The sequence below is a fragment of the Neolamprologus multifasciatus genome, chromosome 23 (assembly GCF_963576455.1).
Source record: "Neolamprologus multifasciatus chromosome 23, fNeoMul1.2, whole genome shotgun sequence".
NCBI lineage: Eukaryota > Metazoa > Chordata > Actinopteri > Cichliformes > Cichlidae > Neolamprologus > Neolamprologus multifasciatus.
The window spans coordinates 37,903,931-37,916,478 of record NC_140460.1 but is presented as its reverse complement, the minus strand read 5'-3'; the positions used below and the strand labels follow the sequence as shown (position 1 = coordinate 37,916,478).

The window sequence follows — 12,548 nt, the reverse complement described above, 5'->3', positions numbered from 1 at the left end:
GAAACCTTCGCAAGCACACACCAAAGTGCTCCGAGCAATCCAACCTCAAGCAGCGCGAGAAGGAAACAGGTGATGAGGAGGTTGTAAAGGACTCTGTTACACCTTAAATTACACCGCCCACCATTCTATATAATTTTGGAGTCTCTACTAAGTAAGACACCGTAAAGATTTGTTTAAAAAGGTCTTCACACTGCGTATTCATGGTTGAAGTTTTTCAGAAGACTTTCGGTTTTTCCATCTGAAAGGTGACTGCATGAGTCACTGCACTTTAACTCGTGATAAAAAACATTATTTAAAAAAACACCCTTATACAATATAAACGCGATGCAGCATTTCATATCTACTTTTCCTTTTCTGTGCAATCCCCCCTTCTTCTTCTTCTTCCCCAGATTTCACCTCTGACAGTCTTGCCCTAGATATTTCTCTATCCCTGTCAGACACACTTGCAGGCTGCCAGCTGTGGAGGAGAGGACGTGGAGATCAGCGCAGATGAGAAGTGAAAAGGATGAAGGGAAACCAATCGATCCAAAAACCTCCATCCTAATCTTGTTGACGTCCTCAGATGGTGCAGACAGGAGCCCTGGAGCAACTTTGGGGAACATATTAAATCCAAAACATAAATAAATTTTTAAAAATGACTTTTTTAACCATTTCCTGTGTTGTTTTTAAACACAGCCAGTATTTGAGCTGGAGACAACACAACACAGGCGTGCACACAGGTGGGTTGCGCGCACACACACACAGACACACACATGATCTCTCTACTAAAGAAACTTTTGATTAATTTCATCAGCTCCACATATGTTGACTTGTCAGCTCCTTCAGCCTTCAGCAGCACATCAGAAGCACATCAGAAGCACTCGCCTGCACCCTTCTGGCTGAAGCGTGTAGTGCAGCTTTTTTCATAAGAAGAATTTTGTAACACATTTTCGCTTTTATTTCCAAGCAAATGTACAGATGTTCGCCATTTACAGCCACAGAAAGGTTGGCAAAAATCCACAAGATATGACCGTTTAAAAACTGTATACAAAAAGAGCCCAAAAAACTGTACATTCAGTAACATAACTACATTTAAATATTGTTCATATATGTATATACAGTACTGTATCTCAGTTCGTAGATACTGCCGGTTATGTGAAGTGCAGCTCGCTATACAATAACACATTTTCAAAAAAAAGATAACATTTGAGTTGAAAGGCCGTCAGTTCAAAGATTCAGTGTGGACTGGTGCAGAAGGTCTGTTGATGGCTTTCAAAGTTTCTACAGCAAGGTGTCGGTCCTCAGAAACGACGGTTCAGTGCAGGGGTACCTCCGAGAAACAACTAACACCACAAATCTCTTTTGTTTAAAGCTATGCATACAGACATACACGTGTCCACTTTTCTTTTTTTGCCACAATCCAGTTTGTTTGTTGGAATACTCTGAGATATAAACAAGACACATTAAATACTGTCTCTGAAAAGTAAAACAAAAAAAGAGGGGTTTCTCAGATACCCCTCCCCCAAAATAGCAGTGCAGTAACTTTTCATTTTTGTAAGTTATTTAGACTTCCAGATTCCTCCAAGTTTCAGTAGTATGTCAGGTTTCAATGACGAACCGCAACCATAAATATGAAAGGGTCTTTTCATTTTGAAGTAGTCCCCTAACCCACTACAGAAAGAATTAATCCATCCAAGAACTTTCATCAGTTAAAGAATAAGGACCATGCTTAGTCACCACTGTGTACTGATCTGAGATCTCAGACAGGATAATGGATTCTTCACTGTCATGGTTGACATTTGAATATAAGTGACTCTCTTAGCTAGTGCTAAGAGGACATTTACAAGCAGCTTGAGTTTGATTATACTTATTGCTTCTCCCAGCTAGTTTAGTCCTGTGGTCATAGTGTCTGTCAGCTCTCACATGGCATTATATTGTAGACTTTTGTTTTTTTCCCCCTCCCATTTTAATAACAATTGTTGTGTTATTTGTGTGATTCTTTAGCAGTTAAGGTACTGAAGCCTTGGTACATTGTTTACAATGAAAAACATCTTTCTAGTCCAAAGGCCAATCAGAATTCAGGGCAAACAATAAATGGAGAGACAGGATCTTTGTTTTCTTCATTCAGATAATAAAAACAACAACAACAAAAATCCAGTATTTTCTACCTTACTTCAATTGTTCTAAGTCGTAGAGCCTGACAGATTTTTTTTTTTAACTGATACTGATATATGGTGATTTAAAAATCCAATTTTCTGATATATGTGCTGATTTTTTTCTCCGTTTCAGGTACAAAAACACATTCCCCTAATATTTGTCACGTGTAGTTATCAGTTTGCTTATTTAGGCTCAGATTACCTGTTTATTATGTTTGTTTGTTGCCAAAAGGGATGTTGCACAGTGCCCTCTGATGGACAAACTATGCACTGTCTTCATAACATAACGGAAGGTTGTCTTATTGGCTGTTACAAATACTGATGCCAATACATCGGAAAATAGCTAATATAATTCGATGAATATCGGCTAGCTGATAAATCAGTCGGGCTCTACTAAGCAGATCAATCTGGAATGTTCTTCTTTTGTTGGTGCGTAGAGCAGCAACACAAAATACTTTTACTTTTTGGAATTTGGCCAAACCAACCCTTCATTTTAGACAATTCCAACAGTACAAGAAACCCTTTTGCTTTACCATCTACTTTAAATTGGAGATGGAAAAAACAAAACAAAAGAAAAACTACCATTGATCACCTGTAGCTGATTGGAAAAAGCAGAGCTGGAGCTCTTCAAGTCTGTGGTCATAAAAGGGAGAATTTTCCACATTGTACATAATCAAAAACAATTAAAAAATAACATTTCAGAGACAAATGCCCTCATGGGCATTTATTTAAAAAAAATTGAATACAAGCTATAAAAAAACAGATACTAAACATAAGTGGTATTTGTTCATTGACTGTGTGTCAGTTCTGCTTGTTCAGTAGAAGTCTGCATAAAAACTCGATTTCACATTCGCCTTTTCACCTACAGTAGTTATTTCATTCCTCCAGTTACATCCATCACCTGCTGTGCCCGTGTACCATTGAAGCGCCTATTAACAGTATCAAATTGACCACAAAGCAAAGCAAAGACAGGCTGTGAAAACTAGCAGAAGGCACCTAATGTAAAGCAGCTAAAGAATCTCTAGCAGCAACAAGGCTTTGGTTCATAGAACTACAAACATCAGATCTACTGTCTCACAATGGATGAGTCGATGTATGAACGGAGGAACGGCAGAGAAGACGCAGAAGGGGACAGATGAAATGATGATGATGAGGCAGATGGAGACAACTGTCACAGAGGTAGGAACAGCTTCAACATCGCTTCAAGAGAGGGAGAGTGTGAGGGAGAGAGAGAGAGCGCTAGAAGGAGAGAGACAGAGACAGAGACAGAGGGTACGAGTTGAAACAGGAAAGTGTGAGACAGAATTCAAAGAGCGCACTGTAAAGGCCCTTTTTTTTAAGCTGGAGAATCTCATTAGATTTCTCTAACACCGTTATAAGGCTTTTAACGGCGGGAGCACTAAACTGTTAGATGCTACAATCAACCTGATCTGCAGAGCTAAAAAGCATCTTATTCTATTGAGATGAGGTGGAAAATGAGTATGAAAGGATATTAAGACGCTCGCTTCTCTTTCACATTATTAAAATAGATTTTTTTTCACATTTTTTGTACATGCAATTTTTTTTTTTTTGCACTTAAAGAACCCCATATATACTTATTCTGCCATTTTCTACTGTACACAGAATATGAGAGGGCACTTTGCTGTGTTACTGGTCAGTTAATTGGCCTCTCATGGCCAATGTAAAAAAAAAAAGTGTTTCTATCTCGATTCCTTTTTTCTTTGAATTGGTTGTGCCGGCTGTTTGATTCATAATTTAATACATTATCAATGATTTGATATTTATTTAAGGCATCAAACCATTTGGAGCACTTTGAGTGAATTATATTAAAAGGAGAAATATATATAATTTTAAAGTGCTTCAATCAAAGTAAATACAAGCAACCAGCTATTATCTAAAGGTGGTCATAAAGTGTTACCTGCTGTTTCTTTGGTAAATGATATCAGTGAAAAATACAGCAGAGTTTACAAGACGACATTAAGGCAATAAGAAACAGCCAGGTAGCGGTCACACAAGCAGTTCCTCTGTGTTCTACTACAAGACATTTAGTCATCTAAAGATAAGGTAAGTTTACAATCTATGTTCAAGATGATAGGACAGATGGAGATTAACAGATACACACACAGACACACAGTCTTCTATCAGCACACACAGATACGCACGCAAACTTCTAACACACCAAAGCTCTAAGCTACCTAAATGTGACTCTGAAAGTTTAAATGTTGGCTGTATAACATGATAAAACAATAATTGTTCACAAAGACCAACTCCTACTGACTCTGCTATTGGAGCCCAGGAGTAGCCAATGAAATGCGTACGTTCAATATGACTCATTCCCATGTTTTGGTCTATTTGTGCCGTTTGCATTCTCTGTATTTACACCCTATGTGCTGTACAGTATGATGATGATCTCAATGCATACATGTTGGCTTTGGTATCGACTTAAACACTGCTTTAGTTCACTTTATAAAACAAAATGTAACTAATATATCTATCTATATATCTATATATATATATATATATATATATATATATATATATATATATATATATATATATATATATATATATATATATATATATATATATATATATATATATATATATATATACATATATACATATATACATATATATATATATATATATATATATATATATATATACATATATATAATCAAGTGTTTCAATTTTACTATCAAAGTAACAAATTACCATGGAAACAGGATAAAAAATAATGTGGAAAATTGTAATTTGCCTACAATATTTGCACTTACATTTAAAAAACATAATCATGCTCAAAATACTGACTTTAAGTAATCAGATTACATGTAAATTTTCCATGTATTTTTGTTATTTAAGTAAACTGTTAACTTGTCACCAGCATATATTTCTTAATGACAAATTATTTAATGAACCTTTGTTTTTCTTTTTCTATTTCAAGATCATTTTACTCTAAATTATTGCTTCATGTTTATGACAGCCAAGAGGCTTTTCTGTGTTTTGTCGTTAAGGGTGAGCTAGTTTAAGAGCTTTCAAAGCTCCCACATGTTTTTAAACCAGACATATTGTGACACAGAAAGCACCATGAGCTACGCTTTTCTGTCATTATTAACTGACTTGACCACCGTTTGCCATCTAATCAAAGTTAGGACAATCAGCTTGCTGTATCGTTTGCACAAATGAATCAGAAATTAAGCAAAAATTGTATCTCATCCCGATATAAAATGATTTAATTCCCCTATACGGCTACTTCCGGGCTCCATAGACTAATTTTTCGACATTTATTCTTCCTTCTACTACAACCCTCCTTACAATGATGCAGTTTCTGATCCCAGAGTCCTAAGCAGTGTTTCTGGATAACATGTTTGCACACAGGCAACACCAGTTAGTCCTAAAAAGAGGCAAAACAGACAAAGGGAATAAAGACAGATGGCAGCGACTGAAGACAAGAAAATGTTTGATCACAGAAAGCTTAAGCTAGCTCGAGCACGTCTACAGTCGTCCTCATTATCATCATTCCGGTCATAGAACAACAGCATGATTATCACAATAGCCATTAAAACACCCTAATAATCAGAGTAAAGTACACTTCAGCTACCATCAAAGGCAGGCAGGCGTAAAGGGCCAGTGCACATATTTTTCATGTGAAACACAAGCTCGAGTCAGTTTGTTTGCTGTGACATCATTACACTGAGCCCTTTGCATGTTGTGGCAGCGAACCAGGCCCTGCCGACGGGGTCCACTCCAGAGCCGTCCAATAGTGCTTTGCGCCACACTTGGCTGCTAACTTGACAGAAATTATGAAGGTCACTTAGCATTGCAGTCTCCTCAACTGTTTATTATTTTACTCCAACTCAGTAACGTCGAAGTAAGTAAGTAAGCTCCAAGTTTGCTTTCCACCAATTTATCTGAGTAACTCCATGTGGATGACATTGTTTCTGATATTAGAATATAAGATTTTTTTTTAAAAAAACCCGGAGAAAAAGAAATAAATTAGACTGAGGTCTCAGGCCCGGCCCCGCTGTAATTGTACCCCTGCCTTGAATGGCGGGAGCTATCAGCAAACCGGAGGAGGGGGGTGAAGGTGCAGTAGTCTGGCGCTTTTTGCCAGCGTGTGAACATGACTTTCTTGGTAAAGGGTTCAGACCTTCGAGGGTTCCTTTGGTTTTCCGAGCCTCGCCGGTGGCTGCTACCCTTAGACGGAGCGTGGAGGGAAGCCAAGGGGGTGAACTCAGACAGCTGGCCCTTGTAGAGTTTATCTGCATTCTGTATGAGGGTACAAAGGGAGGAAAAGGGGACAAGGAGGAAGAGAAAGTTCAGAGAAAGCAAAGAATAAAACATGGCACTTGTGGAGTAATGCAAAAGAAGAAGGTGGTAACACGTCGCAGCTGGCCATAGTTTGAACAGATAGCATGTGACTTAGTGGAGTCAAGTCTCCATCCGGTAACAATGCCTCTGTGAGGTCCTGAACTACAAAACTGCCTGTAAACCAGGACTCTTCACCTGATAGCCATCCACCCCATCAATGCCCCCAAGGCTTAATGGGAGCAATGAGCATTATGTGCTGTTAGAGCAACTTATTAATGCTCATTATAACTAAGTCTAGGCCTCTCTTATATAAACCAATATAATCAGCATATAAGCATTTAAGATTATATATTTATTACCTAACACTAACAAATATGAATACATCTGCATACTGCAGGCACCTGATCCTGGGCACAATGCTACATCCTCAAGCTTCAGTTGTTTTTAAATGAATAAAGTATTTCATTTCCTTTAGTTTAATTTGCCAGCTGTGAGGTTAGATTTTCCATCCATTCTGTTCAGGTTTAAAAGCAAGCATGTTAAGAGCAACAAAAAAATAATAAATCATAAACACCAAAAACATGCAAATGTCAACAAAAAGCTAAACATGCGTTCATTTCCTCTGCAAATATTACTTTTCTGTCTCTGCAGCAACACATTATACCACTAGATGGTGCTAAAGCTCCATGTGAGAAATCACCCAGCTGGAAGTAAAGTCAGTTGAAATACCTGGAGAAAATGGTTGAGCTTTTAGGACCTTCATACAAATAAAGCACACACTCCAACCCTTGTGTTAGTCAAGTACAACAACCCAAAGTCAAACCGCACACCACACCAGTTAACCCACCATCACACAGCAGCAACGTGTGCATTTTACCGTGCTGAAGCCCTGTAGGCTTCTGTGACAGCTACTCCATCAACAAGGAATCAGAGCTCATGTAGGCCAGGGCCCTCTCATACCTTTTATTATCTCTCCCTTGCTGCAAATACACACACACACACACACACATTTGAAGACAAACGCATCTACCATACGGACTCAAAATTGAAGCATCAAAGTAAGAGTGGTTTCTAAAACAAAAGGTGATTAAGGCAACACTGAATCAAGATGTAGATGCACAGGCATGCAGTCAAATAAGACTGTAACTTCATGCAAAACAGTGGAAATGACAGTAACAGGATACAGACTGAAAGGAAAATGAAGAGAAAGACGAGACAGTAGGAAAGGCTGAGGGTCACCTACAGAAGGGCTGGGTTAGAAACTGATTCTGCTGGAGGTCTGAGACAGCATAAAGATGGTGGAAGGCTCGGAGGCAAGGCACCGACGCTTAGTCTGCCAGGGAGGAGAACCACCGAGGGAGAAGGAGGAGGAAGCAAGAGATCAGGAGGGGTGAACAAAGGCAGGGAAGAATTACAGCTGGGAAAGAAACATGTCAGATCTTCCAAAATGCCACATGATCAGTTTATGAGATAGACAGCAGCATGTAAACATTCTTCTTAGGCTTCTCAGGAGAGACTGGATCATACTGGAAAGTCTTTGGTGATGGTTATTAGCTCTCCACAACCACAGTTATCAGGGAGGTTATAGGAAAAGCAGTTTGGGATGTAGAGGGAGAAATAATTAGTATCTGTAGGAAAAGGAAGTGAAGCAGCCTTCCCAGAAAGGTTGACATCACTCATCTAGTGCTATCCATACAATGCACCTACTCATACAAAAACATTTGTGTTGTGTTTTTCAGTAACTCCACTGCAACTGGATCCCAGTGCTTCATATATTATGTATCATTATATCGTCTTATTTTTTTATGGACATAATTTCTTCTGTCAACTATCAGTGGAATACTGAATATTTCAGTATTTTGCTGCTAATGAATGCCTTCTGCCATTCATTATTTCTGAGCCACATGTCAGTGTTTATACACCTAATCATGTTTTTCTGGTCCAATCTTTCAGTCCTGATGAATCAGTATGCATCAGATAAATAACTGCTGTTAATGCTGCTCTTGCGGTGCCTCAGAGTTGAAATCAGTCCATAGCTTTGAGTTTATTCTCTTTTTTACATAAGCAGGATGGGTTTTATTTATCCCATCTTTCCTTCTTTCTTCTTACTGTGCAGCATTATTTAATGTTCATTTTCAAAACTGCTCTGGAAATAAAGTTTTGTTTGCAATTTTCCTTATTTTATACACTGTTTATGAAACTCTAATGCACATTTCCACACTGCAACCCATTAACAATTAATGCCTTTAGAGGCACTCCTGGTTCAGCAGAGGACACTGTTCTTATTCTCCATTAATAAAACACAGAACTCTGAGTGTTAGCCGCTAAAAAAAATACACACTATTGTGTGCACTCGTCTGAAAAATTAAAGCGCTGCACACAAACACAGAGGCTTAACTACCGAAGCAGGGTTGTAGCCACACCCTGCATACCTCTGCTGACCCATAATTGTCAGTTCGACATGTCAGGAACTGAAACATCCCAGTGAATAATAAACAGTAAACGCAGGTAGCTTGAAGGCAAATATACAAAATTGATTTTTGTCTTGTAAAAGGCAGGGGGCGCTGTTTGACCTGTGTAAACTGAGCTTTCCTGCATTTTTCATTATTAATATTCATGTAGAAAAGAAGCAGCAACATTTATTGAAGAACAAATGAAGTAACACGTCCTACTTTGGCAGGAAGCAAAATATTTACAGGATGTGTGGTCATCAGTTTTCTTGCATTACTGCAATTATTCCAAAATATCCATAATACTTTAAAAAAGATTAGTCCTCTTTTAGTTTTTTATGCAATTACTCTCTATTTCTGCAAGCATTTGTGCCCACCTGTATGCGCTCAGTAGTGGTGGGCCACAGTGTCCTCCATATGACCTTCTTCACCACATCTGGCAACAGACTGGCTGTTATCAAAAGGATTATACTGAGCCAGGCTGGGCCACTGGACAACATCTGCATGAACACATAGTACATCCTCTGGTAGTTGAGGAATGGCCTGTAAGAGAGGAAAGGACTGCATGAAAACAAATGCAATAAAACATCTAATAAAACGTCACTCTGACTGACACAGTTTTACATCAAGTAAACATTTAAGGAATCCATCCAGCATTTAAATACGAAAATATTTCTTTAATCATACCAGATGATTCCGCCCCACAGCAGGGAGAATACCACAAAGAAGATCAGTGAGCCCCAGATAACGAAATGATTGATCCAAGTCCAGTAATGAGTATCTAGGGCCAGCTACGACACAGAGACGATGGAAGTGAGACTGGAGCCAGACTTGCCTGCGTGTTTCTGTGATCTTCTGATGTGTCTGTGTGGTTACCTTGAATGTAACAGTGAAGACTAGCACAGTGAAGACGAGTGTCCCAAATGTCCAGTTTCCAAACATCTGCAGAAGGTAAAAAAGCAGCTGCTGTTATTGATCACTTTCAACTTCTTGTTTTTTTGTTTGTTTTTTTTTATTTTATTGTATGTTTGATGTGAACAGATTCTAAGCAACTGTTAAAGTAAATAATTTGACTTATGCTTATTCAGTACTTAAATTCTCAGCACACCTGCGTTAACATGCTTTTCGGATGACATGACTAGGCTATGAGGTAAAAGTTGACATATTCAAGTAAGGAATCAATCAATCAAACAGATGGCAGGGTGCTCAGGTAGCAACATTCAGCTGGTTATCAGATGACTGATGGATGGAAAACAGGAGGATGATGTGATTGTAGTTGAATATTCCTATCAGTCTCTTCTGTGAGTGAAACCCTTTTACATGAACACTAAATAAGTCATCGTGCACATTTAAGACCACCACAATGCAGGGCAGCTTCTTCACTACAACTTACGACAATGAGCTCCTTCAGCATTTTGTGAAGCACTAAAACTGGCATATTTTCCCTTTATTGTAATTATTCTGAGGTGTCATATTAAAAGGTACATGGAGAACATAGTGATTCTAGCACACCATAACTGAGAAGTGACTGTTGCATAATTTACTTTTTTTCACAGGCCTGTGGCAATAAGATGAAGCCCAAAACCAAAAATTAACTAGTATCATAAAATTTAAAGTATGGGTACACTGAAGGTCATCTAACTGCTTGGGCTACACTATACTTCTGCTAAAAACAGGCACCTTGGGTGAAACGTGATAAATAAAGTTAAAAAATAAAAATGATGAGCATGAAATGATAAAATAAAAGCTTTTCAGAGGCAGCTTCCAAATGCAGCTCTGATTTTTACATTGTTAGTACAAGTATAGTACAAGCTACTATCAGATACATTACAACATAAACTGTAGCGCTACAGAAACACTCGCATGAGACAGAAAAATGATTTTTATCATTGATCAGATGCATTTCAATGTTTTTCTTTCACCTTTTCTTTTTCTAATATTTTAAAAGCTTCAGATTTGCTTCCTGTCAGATAAAGATATTACCACTTCTGTTATTTGTTTATAAGTAATCCTATAAAAAGTTGTAATGCTTTAGGCAATGATCTCTAACTGTTACATAATGGAAGCAGGAGCACTTATGCCCCGCTTTTAAGAGAAGTCCTAACTTCTGCCACAAACAAAGCACAGAGGATGTATAACTAAGGTGTTTGGTCACTGACAGCTGGACACATGAGCATGGGTCTGGGAAACAGCGAGTCACTACAGAAAAGCCTACAGCTGATGTATCTACAGCAAGCACTGAGGGCCGGACATGAGATGAACAGCAGTTTGTATCAGGCTGTGTGACGGTGGTGAAACAAGGAAGTGAAACTAAGGAGAGACGACAGAGAGACAGCGACAGGCTTACCATCTGTGTGTTGGTTGTCATTAGCTGGGAGGAGGAAAGAGAAGCAAAAAGAAAAAGCAACAAAAAGGTAAGAGGATAGGAAGAAGAAGAGCATGTGACCAGAAGAAAATCATAATAACATAAACAGTTTTATGGCTGAAAGGAAAAAAATTGAAAAGAATTGGATGCAAAAAAAAGAAGAAGAAAACCCAAGTGAAGCAACTCAAAAACAGTTCAACATGTTTCTGGGAGAGTAATGCAGCTTGAGAAATTAAACAAACCAAATAGAGAACAGAGAGGAAGATGATGGGAACCCCGCCATGCTGTCGTGTCTTACTAGAGATTTATGCTTCAGCGGGAAATCTATGCTGTTACCTGCAGCGTAACCGCAAACCCCTCTAAAGCCTATGGCGTAACCTGGCGTGGACCTCCGTGGGAAGGAAAAAATCCCAGCATTTTATCTGTTTCTGTCGGCCAGCACTGCACCGGGACACGACCACATGGTAATTACCACATAATGCACCAGCACGAGTGTGAATCCTGCCAACAGCATATGCCACTTGTGTAGGTTATGTTATGGGCTCTAAATGGGCTCTAAAAAGATTTCCCGCCAAAGTCTAAATCAGGCCTTAGATATAAACCACACGTCATCAGATTTTACTTAAACATCTATATATATATATATATATATATATATATATATATATATATATATATATATATAATTATCCAACTGACATTAAATATTATTTACTAAAAGGCAAAATAGTCTTCAAACTTTATCAGCCAACAACATTTTCAAGTGAAATAAATAACCATCCAGTACAAGGTCATTTTTATGAGAAATTACTTGACCATAATTACCTCATAACTACATGTAACTACCAGATAGTTACTTTTTCAAACAAAATAATGTGCAGTGTCAGGAAAATACATTTATAATACCGGATCCATTTACACTACAGGTTTAATGTTAGTTTGTGCTACAACTTGATCAGTTTCTGCAAGCAACACAATAAGCTACGTGTCAGGCATTAGCCAGGCCATTAAAACCTGTCAGCAAAGCACAGTACAGCCAGTATATTTAAAAGTAAATCCATTTTGCTTTAACTTACAGAGCAAAAGTGGTTGAGGAACAAGCTGAGACCTAAAACACTGTCACTGTGTTCCCTAACTAAACCCCAAACACCACAAGAAGACTAAAAAGTCAGATGACAAACAGAAAACAGATGGAGCTTATGGAAAACTGAAGTAGCCTATAGATAAAATAGCCAGTTACTATTTTTCCTTTACTTTGAACTTTACTTTAAATATTTTCCAGGCCTT

General features: G+C 38.2%; 1 protein-coding gene across 8 annotated transcripts in view; it reads right to left on the bottom strand.

Moving 5' to 3' along the window:
• Positions 1-914: 914 nt before the first annotated feature.
• atp11a (ATPase phospholipid transporting 11A) overlaps positions 915-12,548 on the bottom strand; it is a 51,032-nt gene continuing 39,398 nt past the window's right edge. The window contains exons 27-33 of one of the 8 annotated variants that reach the window (XM_085150500.1): positions 11,244-11,267; positions 9,773-9,838; positions 9,584-9,687; positions 9,274-9,439; positions 6,286-6,404; positions 5,451-5,529; positions 915-3,374 (exon numbers count right to left, since the gene is read on the bottom strand). In XM_085150500.1, coding sequence (XP_085006626.1) covers positions 5,478-5,529; positions 6,286-6,404; positions 9,274-9,439; positions 9,584-9,687; positions 9,773-9,838; positions 11,244-11,267 — 531 coding nt within the window. In that variant the 3' untranslated portion in view covers positions 915-3,374; positions 5,451-5,477. Of the gene's footprint in view, positions 3,375-4,824; positions 6,405-7,323; positions 7,427-7,689; positions 7,780-9,273; positions 9,440-9,583; positions 9,688-9,772; positions 9,839-11,243; positions 11,268-12,548 lie in introns of those variants that run through there. The other 7 variants (XM_085150501.1, XM_085150499.1, XM_085150502.1 and 4 more) reach the window with 7 other exon arrangements.